We start from the raw sequence: 19,553 nt of genomic DNA, 5'->3' as shown, positions 1-19,553 counted from the left end.
AAAAGCGAAGTTCATATCTTGTGATACATTATATCCCCTTGGAACAAGAGAACAATACCACTGGTAACACAATACTCACACATGTAGCAGAATAAAAAGTACATCAGTGAGCTGTAGTTTTTATCACAATTTCCCAGGAAGAAGTACTGAGAAGTGTATGTGGTAGGGATGAGCGGGTTCGGATTTATGGAATCCGAACTCCCCCGAGCCCCGCCGATCTCAGTCGGATCCGAGTCAACCTTGAGTTTTCCCGCCTGACTCAGATCTGAAATCGAGGCAAAACATCATCATCCAACTATCAGATCTCGCAGGTTTTGGATTCTAAAAAAGGTCCCCGCGTCGGCACCAAATTTCACTCCGGCTGTGGACAGTGAAGTCCGTAGGGGCTGGCTGGGCTGTGTTGTGCAGTGTCCCGTAAAGGCTGTAGTCCTAAAGGGGTGCTGTAATGTTGGGCCGGCTGTCTCGTCTGTTAAAGTGTGGTGTAACCACCAAAGTGTACTCCAAAAAAAATAAAAAATTCTTCTTTTCTGTGTTTGTGAATTATGTGCTCAGTAGCCGCACGTGCATCAACAAAGTAAGAGCGCCAAGCGTGCGCCTGTGTCATAAGTGAAGGGCCGGCTGGCTCATCTGTTAAAGGGTGGTGTAACCCCCAAAGTGCACCACAAAAAAAAAAAAAAATTCTGTGTTCGTGAATTGTGTGTGCTGAAGCCGCATGTGCATCAACAAAGTAGCACCAAGCATGCGCCTGTGTCATAAATCAAGGGCCAGCTGGCTCATCTGTTAAAGGGTGGTGTAACCCCCAAAGTGCTCTCCAAAAAAAATAAAAAAAAAAAATTTTCTGTGTTTGTGAATTGTGTGCGCTGTAGACGCACGTGCATCAACAGAGTAGCGTCAAGTGTGCCACTGTGTCATAAATCAAGGGCCGGCTGGCTCATCTGTTAAAGGGTGCTGTAACCCCCAAAGTGCACTACAAATAAAATAGAAAAGTAATTTTTTCTGTGTTTGTGAATTGTGTGCACTGTAGCCGCATGTGCATCAACAAAGTAGCAGTGCCAAGCATGTGCCTGTGTCATTAGTAAAGGGCCGGCTGGCTCATCTGTTAAAGGGTGGTGTAACACTGACAGTGCACTCCAAAAAAAATGTAAAAATATTTTTTTCTGTGTTTGTGAATTGTGTGCACTGTAGCCGCACGTGCATCAACAAAGTAGCAGCGCCAAACGTGTGCATGTGTCAAGAGTAAAGGGCCGGCTGGCTCGTCTGTTAAAGGGTGGTGTAACCCCCAAAGTGCAGTCCAAAAAAAATGTTAAAATATTGTTTTCTGTGTTTGTGAACTGTGTGCGCGCATTTTTTCTGTGTTTGTGAACTGTGGGCCTGATTCAGAACCGGTCGCAAGTGCTGAGCGCTCACAACTGGGTCGATGGTGGCCCAGAGCACATGCGCACGATGGAGCCAGCTCCACCGTGCGCATGCGCGAGACCCGGATAGCGACGGGCACTCCGTCGCTCCAGGTCTCGCAACAAAGGGGGCAAGCTGTCGATGTTGAGTGACAGCTCGCCCCCTTTGGTGGGTAGGCCGGGGGGGGTGCTGGCTGCCCAAATGGAGGCATTCCCATGAGAACGCCTGTTAGAGCCGAAAGCTCTCTGGGGTTTGCGGCCATGAGACCCTACCACAAGGGTCTCGCCGCAAGCCCGATGGTCGTGATGGTCTTGACCATCGCTACCATCAACCTGGCCGCTCGCTATAGCTGTGGGTGGTCACCCACACCTATGCGAGCGGCAAGGAGGCCGCACAAAAAAAAAAAATGCCCTGATTCAGAGCAAGCGCTCTTTCAGAGCATCCAGATCTGAATCAGGGCCAGTGTACGCGCAGTAGCCGCACGTGCATCAACAAAGTAGCAGCGCCAAGCATGTGCCTGTGTCATAAATCAAGGACCGGCTGGCTCGTCTGTTAAAGGGTGGTGTAACCCCCACAGTGCAGTCCAAAAAAAATGTAAAAATATTTTTTTCTGTGTTTGTGAATTGTGTGCACTGTAGCCGCATGTGCATCAACAAAGTAGCAGTGCCAAGCATGTGCCTGTGTCATTAGTAAAGGGCCGGCTTGCTCGTCTGTTAAAGGGTGGTGTAACCCCCAAAGTGCATTCCAAAAAAAATTTAAATTCTTCTTTTCTGTGTTTGTGTGCGCCTTAGCCGCACGTATATATCAATATAACATAAATGGAGAACAAAAATTTGTCCGATAAAAATAAAATAGGGAAAGATCAAGAACCACTTCCTCCTAGTGATGAAGCGGAATCAGTATGTAATACTGCCGACTGCATGGCTGGCAGTTCAATTTCCGGCAGCGTCAGGATGACAGAGGAACAGATCTCGGCAGCGGCAGCCCGACAGTGGCGGAAATCCCGGTCATCCCCAGGTAAGTATGAACTTACCTAACCTACCCCCTAACCCTCCCTTAGGGGTGCCTAACCCTAATCTCACCCCCAAGTGTCTAACCCAAATCCCCCCTCTAAGTGCCTAAACCTAACCCCCCCTTCCCTGCTGCCTAAACCTAAGTCCCCCAGAGGGATGCCTAACCCTAACCTCCCCCCGGGGATGCCTAACCCTAACCATCCCTCCCCCTAGCCTAACCATAACCTCCCGGGGGGGGTGCCTAACTCTAAGTCACCCCCAGGAGCCCTAAACCTAACCCTCCCCCCACGGCTGTCCGCTCGCGGCTCCCGGCATCCCTTCGATCGGGATGTCAGGCACCGGCCTCCCGGCATCGGTGAAATGAGCAGCGTCTACATTTAGATGCCGTCATTTCACCCTCGCCATAATATGACAGTCGGGAAGCCGGCTTCCTGATTGCATCCCGCTGAAGCTGCTGCCGCTAGTCATGACATAGACGATCAAATGCCATCAACGTTGTCTGCCAAGGTCGATGCCCAATGTCATAGTAGAGGGCATATAAATCCCAAATGACAAAGTTCAGGAAAATTACCTAAAAAAACATTTAAATCATCTGAGGAGAAACGTAAAGTTGCCATTATGCCATTTACGACACGGAGTGGCAAGGAACGGCTAAGGTCTTTCCCTGTGTTCATGACTAGTGCTTCAGCTTCACATGATGATGGAAGCCCTCCTCCCGCTACAAAAATCAAATGAGTTAAGCTGGCAAAAGCACAGCAAAGAACTGTGCGTTCTAAGAAGATATCACATATCCCCAAGGAGAGTCCAAGTGTAGTGGCGGTTGCGATGTCTGACCTTCCCATCACTGGACGGGAAGAGGTGGCTCTTTTCACCATTTGCACGCCCTCTGCAAAAGGAGCACCCACAGTCCAGTTGCTGATATTGAAATTGAAGATGTCACTGTTGAAGTACAACAGGATGAGGATATTGGTGTAGCTGGCACTGAGGAGGAAGTTGACGAGGAGGATTCTGATGGTGATGTGGTTTGTTTAAATCAGGCTCCGCGGGAGACAGTTGTTGTCCGTGGGATGAAAAAGCCCATGACGGTCATGCCTGGGCAGAAGACCAAACATTCCACCTCTTTGGTCTGGCAATATTTCTATCCAAATCCGGACAACAACTGTCTTACCATATATACCATATGTAAAGGTGAAATAAATAGCGGTAGGGACATTAACCACCTAGAAACATCTCCCTTATACGTCACCTGCAGCGCATTCATAAAAAGTTACTGTCAAGTTCAGAAACTTTGGCTAAGACCATAAGCAGTCCAGGGACACCAATATCCCTTTGTCCTGTTGTATCCAAGCGCCTGCAAACCACACCATCAACTCCCTCCTCGTCAATTTCCTCCTTAGTCAGGATCAGAAGTAGTCCTGTAGGCCATGTCACTGGCATGACTGACTCTCCTATCCGTGATTCCTCCGGAGGATCCTGCATTGTTACGCATACTGCTGCCGCTGCTGCTGTTGATGCTGGGAGTCGTTCATCATCCCAGAGAGGAAGTAGGAACACCACTACTTCTTTTACTAAACAATTGACCCTCAAACAGTCCTTAGCAAGGAGGATGAAGTACGACAGCAGTCATCATGAAGCAAAGCGGATAACTGAGGCCTTGACTGCTATGTTGGTGTTAGATGTGCGTCCAGTATCCGCCATGAGTGCAGTGGGATTTAGACAATTGATGGAGGTAGTGTGTCCCCGGTACAAAATCCCGTCTAGATTCCACTTCACTAGACAGGCGATACCGAGAATGTACAGAGACATCAGAAAAAGTGTCCTCACTGTCCTAAAAAATGCGGTTGTACCCAATGTCCGCTTAACCATGGACATGTGGACAAGTAGAACAGGGCAGACTAAGGACTATATGATTGTGACAGCCCACTGGGTAGATGTATTGCCTTACGCAGCAACAACAGCAGCGTCGCTAGTAGCAGCAGCTCAGAAACGCCAGCTCGTTCCAAGGCAGGCTATGCTGTGTATCACCGGTTTCAGTAAGAGGCACACTGCCGACAACCTCTTAGAGAAACTGAGGGAAATCATCGCCCAGTGGCTTACCCCACTAAGACTTTCCTGGGGATTTGTGATATCTGACAATGCCACCAATATTGTGCGGCCATTACACCTGGGCAAATTCCAGCACGTCCCATGTTTTGCTCACACAATAAATTTGGTGGTGCAGAATTTTCTGAAACACAACAAGGACGTGCAGGAAAAACTTTGGATGTCCCGAAAAATTTCGGGCCCCTTTCGCCATTCAGCGACTCAGTGCTGAAGACTGGAGTGTGTACAAACACACTTGAACCTGCCCTGCCATCACCTGAAGCAAGAGGTTGTGACGCGGTGGAACTCAATCCTCTATAGGCTTCAGTGGATGGAGGAGCAGCAAAAGGCCATTCAAGCCTATACATCTATCTAGGCAAAGAAGGGGGTATGCACCTGACTCAGGCACAGTGGAGAATGATTTCCGTGTTGTGCAAGGTTCTCCAGCCTTTCGAACTTTCCACACGTGAAGTCAGTTCAGACACTGCCAGCTTGAGTCAGGTCATTCCCCTCATCAGGCTTTTGCAGAAGCAGCTGGAGAAAGTGAAGGAGGAGCTAAGAAGGAGTGATTCTGCTCAGTATGTGGGACTTGTGGATGAAGCCCTTCATTCGCTTTGCCAAGATTCGAGGGTGGTCAATCTGTTGAAATCAGACCACTAAATTTTGGCCATTGTGCTCGATCCTGGGTTTAAAGCCTATGTGGTGTCTCTCTTTCTGGCCAACACAAGCCTGCAGAGGTGCAAAGACCTGCTGGTGAAAACACTGTCAGCTGAAGTGGAACGTGACACGTCAACAGCTCCTTCTTCATTTTCTCCGGCAACTGGGGCTGCCAGGAAACAACTTGGGTATCGTAAGCAACCCGCTGGCGGTGATGCAGGGCAAGCAGGACCAAGTTTGGACATCTGGTCCGGACTGAAGGACCTGGCAACAATTTTTGACATGTCTACCGTTACTGCATATGATACTGTCACCATTGACAGAATGGTGGAGGATTACATCAGTGACAGCATCCAAGTAGGCATGTCAGACAGTTTGTACCTGTACTGGCAGGAAAAAGAGGCAATTTGGAGGCCCCAGTACAAACTGGCTCTATTTTACCTAAGTTGCCCCCCCTCCACTGTGTACTCCGAAAGAGTGTTTAGTACAGTTGGGAACCTTGTCAGCGAAAGGCGTAGGAGGTTGCTTCCACAAAATGTGTAGAAGATGATGTTCATTAAAATTAATTATCAATTCTTCCAGGGAGACCAGCCTCCAGAAAGTACAGAGGGACCTGTGGTGGTGGATTCCAGCGGGGACGAATTAATACTCTGTGAAGATGAGGATGTACACAACACTGAAGAGGGTGAGGAATCGGTGGATGAGGAGGATGAGGACGACATCTTGCCTCCATAGAGCCAGTTTGTGCAGGGACAGATTAATTGCCAGCTTGTTTTGTGGGGACCCAAACTGACCAATCATTTCAGCCACAGTCGTATGGCAGAACCTGGCACTGAAATGATGGGTTTGTTAAATCGTGCATGTCCTGTTTATGTGGGTCGGAGGGCCCAAGGACAATTCCATGTTGCACCTCTTTTTATTTCTCTTATGGGCCTAGTTTTTCAAACTGCCATCCAGGCCATCCTCCTCCTAGATGGGTCTCGTGTTTCTGCGCCCACTTGTGTCGGTTAGCATAGTCATCCAGCTACCTCGGTGCAACCTTTTGGACTAAAAACAATATTGTGAGGTGTGAGGTGTTCAGAATAGACTGGGAATGAGTGGAAATTAAGGTTATTGAGGTTAATAATAGCATAGGAGCAGAAAAACCCACAAATTCTGTGATTTTAGCTGCTTTTATGCTTTTTAAAAAAAAAATACAGATCCAAAACACAAAACCCAGAACTCAAAACATGGAAGGGTGGTTTTGGCAAATGATAAACATACTGTAACATACATTTTAAAAGAAAACAATATGGTTTTTAAAATCACTTACTGTAGCAGGCTGCCTCTGCAAGGAAAAAGAGAAAAACAATGTTACTTTTAAATTTTACATTTATATTCTATAGTTATTTCCTTAAAAATAATATTTAAATATTTTTTTATCTCACATTAGTATTATGGGGAAGTCCCATATAAGAATTGCATACAATACAATATTAGTATTTGGTTATTTGAAAAATGATTATTTTACTAAAGATTTGCATAATAAAATTAGATTTTATGAACTAGAACATGAAAGTTGCTTCCTGTTTTGTGTTCATTATTAGTCCTACAGAAAGAGGTTTAGCTATCATTGCTACAGTACAGTATTTTGTGATTTTCAGTCTTTCTGCTAATGATTACATGCTGGTTCAGAAGTGATGCATTGAGTGGGTCATTCTGGGTGCAATTTGTGCTTAGACCAGAGGTTCCCAAACTCAGGACCTCATTCAGACCCGGTCGCAAGCGCTGAGCGCTCGCAACAGGATCGATATTTTGGTCCTGCACACTCGCAGCGGCCGCACTGCGCACGCGCAAGCCCTGGAGCGAGAGAGAAACTCTCTCGCTCCGGAGCTCTCTACAAAAGGGCCAGCTGGCGGTGTTGATCGACAGCTCGGCCTGTTTTGTAGGCGGGGCTGGGGGGTGCTTGTCATTTTGTGGGCGGCCGCACTGACATCAGCAGTGATGTCAGTGGGGAGTTTCCTACTCGATCAGAGCAGGAAGCTCCCTGGGTCTTGCATTTGCCGAGACCCAACCTTAGGGTCTTGTCATAAGCCCCAATGGTCGTGATGGTCTTGACCATCACAACCATCACCCTGGTCGGTCGCTAAGCTGTGGGTGGTAACTTTGGTGGGCGTGCCGGGGGCGTTGCTGCCCAGACGGAGGCGTTCCCATGGGAATGGCTACCGTCTGGGTCCGGCCCCACTGACATCACTAGAGCCAAAAGCACTCCTGGGCTTGCGGCAGCGAGACCCTACCACAGGGTCTTGTCGCAAGCCCGATGGTCGCGATGGTCTTGACCATCGAGTCCATCTTTTTGGCCGCTCACTATAGCTGTGGGTGGTCACCCACAGCTATGCGAGCGGCCAGGAGGCCGCTCCATTTTTAGGTAGGAGGGCCCTGATTCAGAGCAAGCGCTCTGGTCAGAGCGTCCGGCTCTGAATCAGACCCTCAGTCTTCAGGACCCCACACAGTTCACGTTTTCCAGGTCAGCCAACAGTTGCACAGGTGTATTTATTGCTCACTGCACAGGTGGAGATTATTATTTCACTTGGGATTCTGTGAGGAGCAGGGGTTAAACTGGGATCTGTCACCTCTAATGGTAGGTAGAACTAGTTCCACCTCCATCACGTACCTGCACAGAAGTCCCACAGACAGAGAGCCACTCTGTCTGGCTGCAGCCACCTCCCCCTCCTCAGTTTCCGGCTCCATGTTCCTCCTCCTCCCACGCCCCCATCCCCCTGTCACTCACGTTGTTGGCCTGCGTCCCGGTGGCTCCTTTTGCAGCATTGTGTATGTGATGTCATGTCGTCACCACCGCTGCATAGTGCACTGAGGGGCCGTAAGAGGAGCAGGGGCCAGGGCAGGCATGAAAGAGAGCTGCTGCTAGAGGTACATGGGAGGGGGGGTAAGCTGCTGGTAACAAAGGGGCAGGGAGCTGCTGCTAGAGGGACAAAGGGGCATAAACTGCTGGTGGGAGAGGAGACAAAGGGGCATGGAGCTGCTGCTAGAGGTACATGGGGGGATAAGCTGCTGGTGGTAGAGGAGACACAGGGGCAGGGAGCTGCTGCTGGAGGGACACGGGGGGTGGTAAGCTGCTGGAGAGAAAGAAGTCACAGGGGCTGGAAGCTGCTGCTAGAAAGACCTGGCTGGGGGATGGGAGGCATAAGCTGCTGGTGGGAGAAGAGACACAGGGGCAGGGAGCAGCAGAGACAGGGAGCTGATGGGGAGGGATGCAGGGGCAGGAAGCTGTTTGAAGGACACAAGGAGTAAAAAGAAATAGGCACAGGGAGATGGTGTTGGAGTGAAGATACAAGAATGGCACTGGACTGGTGAGATGCATGGGGTCACTGATATATGTGAAACACAGGAAGATGGTGCTGAAGAGATGGTGGGGGGCATTGGAGAGACACAGGGGGATGAAGCTGGTGAGATTCAGGAGGATGGTCCCCGTATGAGTAGCAAGGGGCGTGGCACTGTAGAGATGCAGAGGGATCTCTGCAGGATGTTTGTTCAGGGAAGTTTACATTGTGCCATACCCCAAAATGTACATTACTATGTATTATCTTGTATGAAAATTAAATATTATTCCAACCCAAACCGGTGGCTACCATACAACGTGTTCTTATATATGCATACTGAAGACTGGCTCAAGACACTGGGCCTGATTCAGCAAGAATCGCAATTGCAAAGCTGAACACAGACAGCTTTGCAATGCAATCCTTGCAATAATGCAAATGCAGCAGGAGGTTTATGACACCTGCTGCTTTGGCGATACCAGCACTGTGGTGGTCGAAATGGTGGATGGCACTGGGCATCCGGCAAGCTGAGTAAGCCTCAGCTTACTCAGGCTGGCCAGCTTGTGAGCCCAGCAGACTGCATACGTCTACGCAGTGCTGAGTTACCACTCCTAGAAAACAGGGTGGACACACCCCGTTTCCGGGAATGCTGGCCACCCCCGCACTTCCCCTTAAATGCCTCTGCCTGTCAATCAGGCAGAGTCATTCAAGGGCTAGTGTGCGTGTTAATAGGATCCATTCTGCACACTCACAGAATGGGCCCTGCGCATGTGCAGATTCCCGAGAATCGGGAATCTGCGTTCAGCATTGCACTGCTGAATTAGCCCCACTGTCTGTCTATGGAGGCTCAATTTCTTCAGAGGTCCCTCATTGCAGAGAAAGCAAAGGCAATACATGATGGTTGCAAAAAAAACATGGGGCACACAAGTTACAAGAGTTTACTGCTGATATAGAACATTTTTTTTATATTCTTAATTGACCTAACATTGTAAACTCAGCTGATGGCAGGCATGCTAAAAAGAAGCATCTAAAATGTATTCCACACTGTCAAAGCCCCAAAGATTCTGTCCCCTCGGCCATTCACTTTAAGGTTTCTTATGCAGAATTGTGTGATTGTGTAAAGAACAGTTTTCACAGTTGTTCTGGCCTATCAGAATTGCTCTGCCTAGCTTGGGGGGGGTAGTAGGTGGTGGGGAAATGAGTTCACCACCTCTCTGGGGCCACTTTACACAGGGACCCACGATCGCTTCTGGGGGTGCGGGGGCTAACGAAAAAATCGGGAGCCTCCAGAGAAAACTGGGAGGGTAGGCATGTATGACCCATATACAGGGGTGTATCTTGTGGTGCACACGGGCCCCTGGGTCCTTAAAGCAATTCCCATAGAAAGTTATACCAAACTTTGGAATGCAAAGCCCTTGAGGCTAATACCATCTGAATATACTGTAGTGTTAGCCTATAGTAACTTATGCTGCTCGGACTAAGCCACCAGGGATTCAGGGGATTCACGAGTGGGCCCCGCTGCTTCATAGCCATGCCCTCGCTGATCATCTTAGCTATGATCACTGACGACTAGTTGTTCATTGTGTGGGTGAGTGCGTGTGTGGTGGGTGGATGAGTGTGGGGGCGGTGGGAAACAGGTGGCAGTCTCTCTGCAGCAGTACCACTGATTCCATTTTCCGACATTAGCCATGCCAGTGACGTCATGTGTCATCAGTGCACGGGGGGGCTGTCAGCGGGGTGGGGTGTGTTCGAGAGGGCTCACTCTGTACTCCGGTCTGCAGAAGCACCTTCCTCATATGAGTGTGACAAGTTCACAGCACAGTCCTTCCTGCTGTCAGGACCCTGAGCACCCTCTAATGACTGACCTCTTGTAGGCAGTTCCTCTGGTTTGTCCCCGGCACCCTCATGGGGTAGCAGAGCTTCAGGTTTCCTTTTCCTGCTTGCTATTTTCACATATATCCAGACTTTTGCTGTCCAGGGTCCAGTAGCTGCCTTTGCCAGGTCTGCTAGGCACCTTTATGAAGCCGTCATTGAGGTGTTGCCTGATGGATTCCTGCTAGCCCTGGTTATTGTCGTGGTAGAATGGGAAGCATTCAATGATGAACTGGTAGAGTCCACTGAGGGTCACTATGTGGTCTGGGAAGTCCTTCATGGCCATGTAGCTGCAGAGTAGGGACCTGCCTGGAGATGACACTAGAAGTGGCAAAGCCCAAAGTAGGCATCAGTGCCCTCAGGTAAAACAGAGGGGATCTGGGTAAGTCACTGGTTAGCTGAGGTAGGTGGCTGCTGTAGATGCGGCTCATCCTGGAAGCTTTGGCAGCAGATGAGAAGAGGAAATCTGTAGACTGAGGCCCACCACCCAGCCTTCCACAACCTGCTCTCTCTTTCCCTTCTTCATAGCTTAAAAATGTTAAATCATTTTTAAATTAATGAATTGTCTATATATAATTGTCTATAAACAGCCCTTCTATTTCCAGCACATTCATATTAATTATAATTTAATTGTGAATGCAAAAAAATCTGCAAGTTCTCACCATGTGTCTCCCTGGTACCAGCCAATGGGGTCCTGCTGCTGCCCCCCATTTGTTTGGGGAATTAGCCTGTTGATAAACCTGCCAACCCAAATTTAATCAAGCTGTGTTTTTTTGGAATATTTATGGGCACTCAATACATAAACTCACTGATCTGCTGTTTGAAATATCACATCCTCTATACACACAGGCAGAGGCAGCACATTGTAGAACCCTAGGCAGCCTCTGCTCTGTGCAACTGCTGTAGAGCTTTGCCACTAAATTTAGATTTAGCAAAATTGGTGCAGAAACAGAGGGCCTGATTCAGTTATATACATTCCGACGATGAACGTATATCTCCGATTGTAAGGCGTTTGTGCCTATGCAGGACCTGTTCTGTGCATGTGCAGAACGGGTCCTGCGATCTTGCTCACAGACCCCCCCAAGCCACAGCATGATTAACATGCTGTGGCATTTGGGGGTGAAGCGAGGGGGGTTTGCACAGACACTTGTGTGCAGCTCTGCAAATCCATCCATCTCTGCATCAGACCCAGAGCTCCCTGTTATAATAATGTTTTTCAGATCTCTCTTAAAAGGGAAGAGAGATAAACTGATAATCTGCTGATTATTTGTATAGAGCAGAAGGACCCAGAAGATAAATATATAGATAATTCAGATGGTTAGAGTTTATGAGTCCATTTGGTAAAATTATTAAGTCCAGTTTTGGATGATTTATTGGACAATTAATTAATTAATCAATAGTGAATAGTTTTTACTGTCTCCTGGTCAATTTTAAAAATACCAATCATCTAAAATATATATTTAATATTATCCCTTAACATAAAATGAAAGCATGATTATTATCATTTATCAACATGGTGCTTGGCTCCCTATAGAAACTATAGAAACTACACCAAGATATGCCCAATTGTTAGCCAAGAAATGTGATGGCTGACCACACCCCCTCTGGTGGATGACCACACCCCTTAAGCTTGGGCTCCTTTCACTGCATTTCCCCAGTGGGCCCCTTCATAATGTTTGGACAGTTAAAGCACATTTAAAGTTTACAGTTTATCCTGACTATATGCCCTTTCATTAAAAAATGTGTCTACTGAACAAATAAATATTTTTAAAGGCTCACATGATGATGTTCCCTCGCTTTCATTTTCAGAGTAGGAGTATTTGTATAAACCATGGATTTGTAGCAGAAATTTTTTGTTCTTAAGAACCTTGTGGTAAAACTGCCAACAGGATAGCTGTACAAAGTGAGTCATAACTATTAAGGTGCATACACACTTGGCGATTTTTTACACGATCTGGCCGATTCTGAAGCATCGGAATGACAGATCATGTAAAAAATGCCCAAATGTGAGCTCATGATCACGATGCGATGCGTGTCCCCGCTGGTCGCACATCGTATCGTCAGATGTGCCGTGCTGCAGGGCAGATTTGCCAATCTGGGACACAATGCACTGGACACACGATAGATCTTAAGTCAGATTGGACATTTTTTACTCCAAATCGTGTGCAGGACCCCCGGAGAGCTGCCAGGGAGCTGCCGGGGGAGAGTTCAAGGGAAATCGTACATCGTGAGCACATCGCCAAGTGTGTAGGCACCCTTAGACTGGCCCTACTGTATCAATCTGTAATCTGTTTCTCTCATTTGTCCATAGTGAGTTCATAAGTGAGAATACATGTTTTACTGCAGGTTGAGTCTCACATATCCAAAATGCTTGGGAGCAGGGGTATTTTGGATATCAGAATATTCCGTATTTTGGAATATTTGCATAATATAATGAAATATCTTGGGAAAGGGACCCAAATCTAAGCATAGAGGACATCGTTCAGAGTCGGCCGTTGCGGCCGCTCGGTCGTACGCAACCGATGTTCGCTAAACCGCGCATGCGTAAAATTCGCAATGCGCATGCGCAAACTAGCTGTTACGATCAGAAATTGCTCTCTCCTTGAACACAGCCAGGTCGTCAGTTTGATGACAGGATGAGGCGTTTGTGGGTGGTAACAGGGAAAGGTACTTGTGAACGGGGGAGTGGAGATCCGAACGCAGGCGTGCCTGACTATGCAAACAGCGTTTTATGGGAGTGCATAATTAACTAAGTAGTGTCATGGCACATGTGACATGGGAGGTTTTTACACTGACTTGATCGTAGTGCTTAAGAGAGGGTATGGTCAACCTTAAGCTCTATGACCAGCTCTGATGTTTGCCGATGGTCTCGATTTAATCCTTATATGCCCGGTGATTACGTGTATTGCGAACGAGAAGGGGGCGTGTGTTTAGTCTTACGGCCGCATCCTCCCCTCGCTCGTCCAGCTAACAATCCCATGTTAACGACGCAACTTGCGAGCGCTTCATTTGCTTATCCGTCCCCTTTTCCATTACGACCGAGCGGCCACAACGACCGACTCTGAATGAGGTCCTGCATGCTTTTATGTTCTATATACACCTTATACACACAGCCTGCTGGTAATTTTATACAATATTTTCAATAATTCTATGGCTCAAACAAAGTTTATGTACATACATGAAATTAATTTATGTTTCATATACACCTTATACACAAAGCCTGAAGGTAATTGTATACATTATTTTTAAGAATTTGTGCTTTAAAAAGGTTTATGTACATTGAACCATGAAAAAGCAAAGGTTTCACTATCTCAGTCATGCTAAAAAAATTCTGTATTTCGGAATATTTCGAAGTGAGAATAGAAATTCCACCACAGTTGAAAGCACTGAAACATCAATTCTTTCCTCTATTAATGTTTTGAAAATATGAGCCCATTTGTCTTCTAAGGATAGACTGGCTTTGAATTAGAAGTCCTCTTCTCCCAATTTGATTTAATACGCTTTTCAACTATTTTATACTGGTCAAAATATTGTTCTACATAACTAGTTTTGGAAGAAATTTCCAGAACAGCAACTAAAGATGATCTAGCAACAGACCAACTTATAGCCCAAGCCATGTAAATGGTCAAATTCCTCTGTAGGATTTTGAGCTACCCACTTTTCAATATAGTTCATGCAGACATTGTAAAACTTGTCACATTGGTTATGAAAACATTCAGTTGCGTCCATCTCATTGTGCAATTGTTGTAACAGTGAGTGTGTTTCTATGGGTAGAAAATGTTCTTCTTTTCTGTCATGAATTTTCTGAACAAGGGCCCTCATTCAGAGCCGCACGTTAACAACAGTACGCTCGTTGCGTTCCGATGTTGACTAACCGCGCATGCGTCGGTGTTACACCGCGCATGTGCGTATGGCAGATTGCGAGCTTTTTTTCTCTCGTTCCTAAAATAGCGTACAGGAAGTGACATGTCAAATGTGATTGACAGAACAGGGCGTTTTTGGGTGTTGACGGGGGTGGAGATGACAAAACGCAGGCGTGGCGAAGCGTTTTTGGGGCGTACATACATTAGCAGATGCGAACGTCAAATGTGTTCGGACCGTCTCATACGTCACTGAAACATCCGCTTTCCCTTCAAAATGCTCGCACAGCTTAGGGTCAGGATTACTCGACCACATTGGCGATGGCCTTCTCCTCCGTCCCGGGACTCCACGATGGTGCAGCGATTAATCGCGGCTGGTCAGTAAAGTAATTAGTGTTGGATTGAAATCCGGCTTGGTATGTGTTTGGAAAGCAGTTTATTGGGATAGCACAAAAGCGTACGCAGGTGGAAATCAGAGCTGCTAATGTCATGATTACATAATCAATTAGCGTACATTTTTGGGCTTTTATTTTGGCCACAATTTGGTGGTTATGGCCTATTGTAAAAATAATGTCATCATCTTTTAATTAGCTCCCCTTTTTTTTGGTTTACTGTGGAATTTGCATCGCTATGTGTTTTTTTAAACGTTCCTTAAAGAGGCCTTTTTTTTAACAAAAGAGGGTCATTTTTTGCGTTTAAGGCCAGGATTAAATGTAACCCATTTGTACAATAATGTCACAATACAATGTCAGTTTTTTTTTTTAAATTTATTGTTTACACACAAACAAATTGCAATAATATTGTATTGCCTTTTTTTGTGGCCAAGATATTTGATAAAAAAAAAAAAAAAACATAACTACTAACATAATCGTAAATACAAAATTTAAAAACATTTCACAAGAAAGGAGAGGGAAGTTTTGACCAGAAAGGAATATGAGCCAAGCACAGAAGGAAAGTGGGAAAAGTCGCCATTGCTGTCACCGTTTTCTCGCCCGTTTGGCTGGGTGAGGGTGGGCGCCAGACCGGGTCCGGGATGCCATCGGGCTGGCCTGTCCAGAGGCAGATGTTGTGGCCTCTGGACTAGGCACAGGGCTAGGCACATTTGGAGGATTGCCTGATGTTGTGCCAGAGGTAGAGGATCTGGATGTTCCGGCAGGAAGGGAGGTCGGCTCCACCATGTGCTGGCGAACGAGCTGCTCCAGGGCATCGGCGATGCGGATGTTGGCCCTGGTATTTTCCGCCAGGGCCTGAGCAATGGTCACGTTGGCCGCAGCATTTTGCTCCAGGGCCTCAGCCACCCGTATCAGACTGGCGTCCATCCTCTGCAGAATCTCCGTATGGCAATCCGATTTAAAATTGAGTTCTGTGAGGAGGCCCACTGCCTGCGAGGGGGCACGCCCTGGACTGGCTTCTGCAGGGTCCTCAGCCGGATGTACTGGTTCCTCCCCTGCAGAGTCAGCAGAAATTCTGCGGCCAAGGCTCCCCTCTGGAGCAGACTCATCCGCCTCTGTCTCTGTTAGGAAATTGGAGAAAAGACTCACATTAGAATCTACATATTGGCACAATAGCATTTCTGAGTTGGTGACATCACAAGACTTACCTTGGCCAACATGAGGAGCCGCAAAGTCTGGCATGTCCGTATCCATGTTGGACACGCCAAACACCTCCACAGCCTGCACACACCCCTGTGCCATCTCTTCTAAGTCTGTCAACTCCAATGACACAGGGGTGGGACCCCCACCTGTCCCCCTTGCATGCCTAGCTCTGTCGGCAAGTTTTTGTTTTAGACGATATTTGAAGTCTGCCCATCTGTGGAATGAATTTGGAACCATTATCCTTTTTTTTACAATGGGGTTTGTTTATAGGATGGGAAAGTGTTTACTTACCGCCGTTTGACATCCCGGGCTAGACGGACATAATCACCCACCCTATTGACAGCAACGGCGACCTCCTCCCACATTCTCCACTTCTGGCTGTGGCTCATATTCCTGGCTGCCTGGGGCAGGATGTCCACGCACTTCTGGATCAAAACCTCCATCTCCTTGCTTGTGAAATGTGGCTGCCTTTTTTTTTTTGCAGCTTTGGCGGGTTGACTGGGGCCAGCAGTCTCTTCCATGTCATCCTCCTCACCTATTTGGGTAAATATGCAGATTTTGCCACTTCACAACTTGCACAATATTATGTTTTAAAATACTCATTGACACAAAATGCATGAAGGCCTTACCGCCGCAATTTTGACCATTGTTTCCCTGGTTTGAAGCCATGTCTCTGCTTCCAGCATGAAATCATCCAGAAATTCTATGTGATTTCGTGACGTATTTATACATGCGTCGTTAGTTTGCGGCCGCATCATTGATTGTGCGTCCCTATGATTCATCCTTAATTTGTGCGGGAAAATAAACACTATTTATGGCTTGGTGTGTGTGGATTCGAGGTGGGGTTGTTGGAGTGTTGTTGGTTAAGTGGTTTGGATTTGGTTGGTTGGTTGCGTTTGGAGGATTTTGGAGAGTTGTTTTTTTGTTTGTTTTTGCTACATTTATTTGGTTTTTCCGTTCGCATTTTTTTCATTTTTTCAACATCCTTTCCTGATTTGGTAAGTTTTGTGCATTCAAATTTGTGGCCAATTGGTGTATTCTTCTGTTTTGTGGTTAGTTAATTTGTTTAACACTCATTTCATCTTTTTTAGTTTTTTTTGGTTTTCGGACCCAAAGAAGTTTTTTGAGGACATCTTATATATTCGAGTTGGGTAAGTCCATTTTTTGTCTTGCATTTGCGAATGAATTACCGCATTTTGGACTGTTGGTGTAGTGAGTTGCATTTGCGAATGAATTACCGCATTTTGGACTGTTGGTGTAGTGAGTTGCATTTGCGAATAATTTACCGCATTTTGGACTGTTGGTGTAGTGACTTGCATTTGCGAATAATTTACCGCATTTTGGACTGTTGGTGTAGTGAGTTGCATTTGCGAATAATTTACCGCATTTTGGACGGCTTATTCATCATATAATCCAGTTTTGCTTTTCCCTTTTCCATTTTTTGGGTCCATTTGAACCCTATTTGACGTACGGTGTGCAATGTAGTTTTCAGCGATGGGCAAATGTGTTTTTCCGTTATTTTCTGTGTTGGCTTGCAACAATTTTTTACCTAAAAAAAAACCCTTTACATTTTTGACGTCTCATTGTTGCCTTTTTTACAGTTTATACATATCATGACAATACCCCGGCATGTAAGCAGCTATGGATGGTATCAGAAAGCTAAGTTTTTTTTTCTTACTTTTGGGGTGGGTCAAAAGCCTTACATTGTAAACTTTGAATTTCAGATAGATCTGGGGCGAATTGTTCTGGCCCTGCTCCCGGAAGACGACCAACCTCAAACTCGTCCCAGGCGTAGGCATCGTAGGCATGCAAGGCCCCAGATATTTCGAACACGTGTCACCCTTTTTGGAATGCCCGATGATGAGGTTTTAAGACGCTACCGTCTACCTCCCAAAATCATCATAGACACTCTCTCATTAATAGAAAGTGATCTTGAGCGGCAAATTGACAGTCCAACAGCAATACCACCACTGACGCAATTTATGGCGGTGTTACATTTCTGTGCCTCAGGATCGTTTCAAACAACGGTCGGAATAGTGGCGGGCATCTCCCAATCCTCCTTTTCCCGGATCCTGAGGGCAGTGATGGAGGCACTTTTCAAGCACCTCCATCATTTTATTCAAATGCCTTTGGATATGGGTGCCCTTAGTGTGGCCAAGGCCAATTTTTACCAAATAGCTGGCTTCCCACACATCATAGGGGTTGTGGATGGTACTCACATACCACTTCAGCCTCCAGCACGGCTGGAGGCCATATTTAGAAACAGGAAACACTATCACTCCCTGAATGTAATGGTGGTATGTGATGCCTCCCTCCAGATCCTGTCCCTGAATGCTAAATTACCCGGAAGTGCTCATGACTCCTTCGTCATCCGGCAATCAGGGATATGGCAGAAATTAACCAACCTACAAGCTGGTGATGCGTGGCTTCTGGGTAAGTGGAGACCTTTAGTACATAACAATGTTAAGCTTGATACACAGTGTTCCTGATGTGGTCTATTTTTGTTCACAGGAGACAGTGGATACCCTTGCATGTCCTGGCTGCTCACTCCTTATTTGGCTCCCACACCAGGGCCACAAAGTGCGTATAATTCCGCACTTACAGCCACCAGGCAAGTGGTGGAGCGCTGTATCGGCCTTTTAAAAGGCCGATTCAGATGCCTCCACCGCTCTGGTGGCGAGCTCATGTATGTGCCGGATATGGTGTCTAAAATTGTGGTCCTGTGTGGGATATTTCACAACATTGCCATAAGGAGTGGTGTCCCAATGCAGCCAGAGGATGCCTTACCTGAGGATGGCCCCCCCGAGGTTGGTCGAAGGTCAGTATGTGGGGGGGCCATACGCGATGATGTGGTGGCCAGATTTTTTAGGTAAGTTTGTTCAAAACTCCAGTGTTTATACCTAATGTGTTTGTTTTTTTTGGCAAACATCTAATTTATTTTTAATTTTCTCACCATCTTCTGTTTGTTCACATAATCTTTGGCACTCCAACGCTCACTACTTCCTGCTACCCTTACCAAACCTGGATCTGGTCCTTTTGGGCATATATTCTGGAACCCATATCGCAACGCCATGTTTGTGGAATCATGTTGGCATGGTCCTTCGTCAACCAGTTCTTGATTTTGTGTTTTTATTTATTTTTTTCTTGGTATGTGTTGTCTTTGAATTTATCAGTGTGTACTTTTTTTGGGAGTGACCACTTTGTTTTCTCTGTTATGTGGTGAATAAATGTTTGAAGAGTGAAATGGTCTTCCTTTTTTGGGACGTTAACAGCAAGTGTAACCCGGTTAACACAAGTTACATTTGACTAAGGGGTAAACCAGTACTGACGCCAGATGAGCAAAACTGAAATATGTTTTCAGCTTTCCAATCCACACCAAAAGGAAGCCTGGCCCAACCTTGGGATTTGTAAGATTGGCCTAAGCAGCTTGCGCACCAAGTAGGAACCTGGAAAATGTAGAAATCTGAAATTGACACTACACCCAAAAAGGGAAATTACATTGTTACTGTTATGTGTTTCTGGTGTCTGTTTGACATACAAAGACAAAACACAATCTAACTTTTAAAAAAGGGAAATCCTTGCAGGAACTTATGTCAGGCTAAACTATCTTGGTTTTGGTTTTTAAAAATGAGCCACAACGTATATTTGTCTTTAAAATTTTATTGGGAAAATACAACCAAAAAAAAAAAACTAATGCCGAAGGAGGCCAGACAGCCGGTCGAGGGCCACCAGAAGGCCGATTACATGGTGGCGCATCTGCCC

At 46.5% G+C, this 19,553-nt stretch overlaps 1 protein-coding gene across 1 annotated transcript in view; it reads right to left on the bottom strand.

Annotated features, from left to right (window-relative positions):
- LOC148511558 (uromodulin-like) overlaps nt 1-19,553 on the bottom strand; it is an 89,835-nt gene that overhangs the window by 60,565 nt on the left and 9,717 nt on the right. Inside the window, exon 2 of the mRNA XM_088442103.1 lies at nt 6,460-6,474. Coding sequence (XP_088298229.1) covers nt 6,460-6,474 — 15 coding nt within the window. The remainder of the gene's footprint in view (nt 1-6,459; nt 6,475-19,553) is intronic.

This window comes from Taudactylus pleione, unplaced genomic scaffold (genome assembly GCF_031769625.1).
Source record: "Taudactylus pleione unplaced genomic scaffold, aTauple2 ptg000305l, whole genome shotgun sequence".
Taxonomy (NCBI): Eukaryota; Metazoa; Chordata; class Amphibia; order Anura; family Myobatrachidae; genus Taudactylus; species Taudactylus pleione.
The sequence above is the reverse complement of the archived record's forward strand: the minus strand, read 5'-3'. Positions and strand labels throughout refer to the sequence as shown.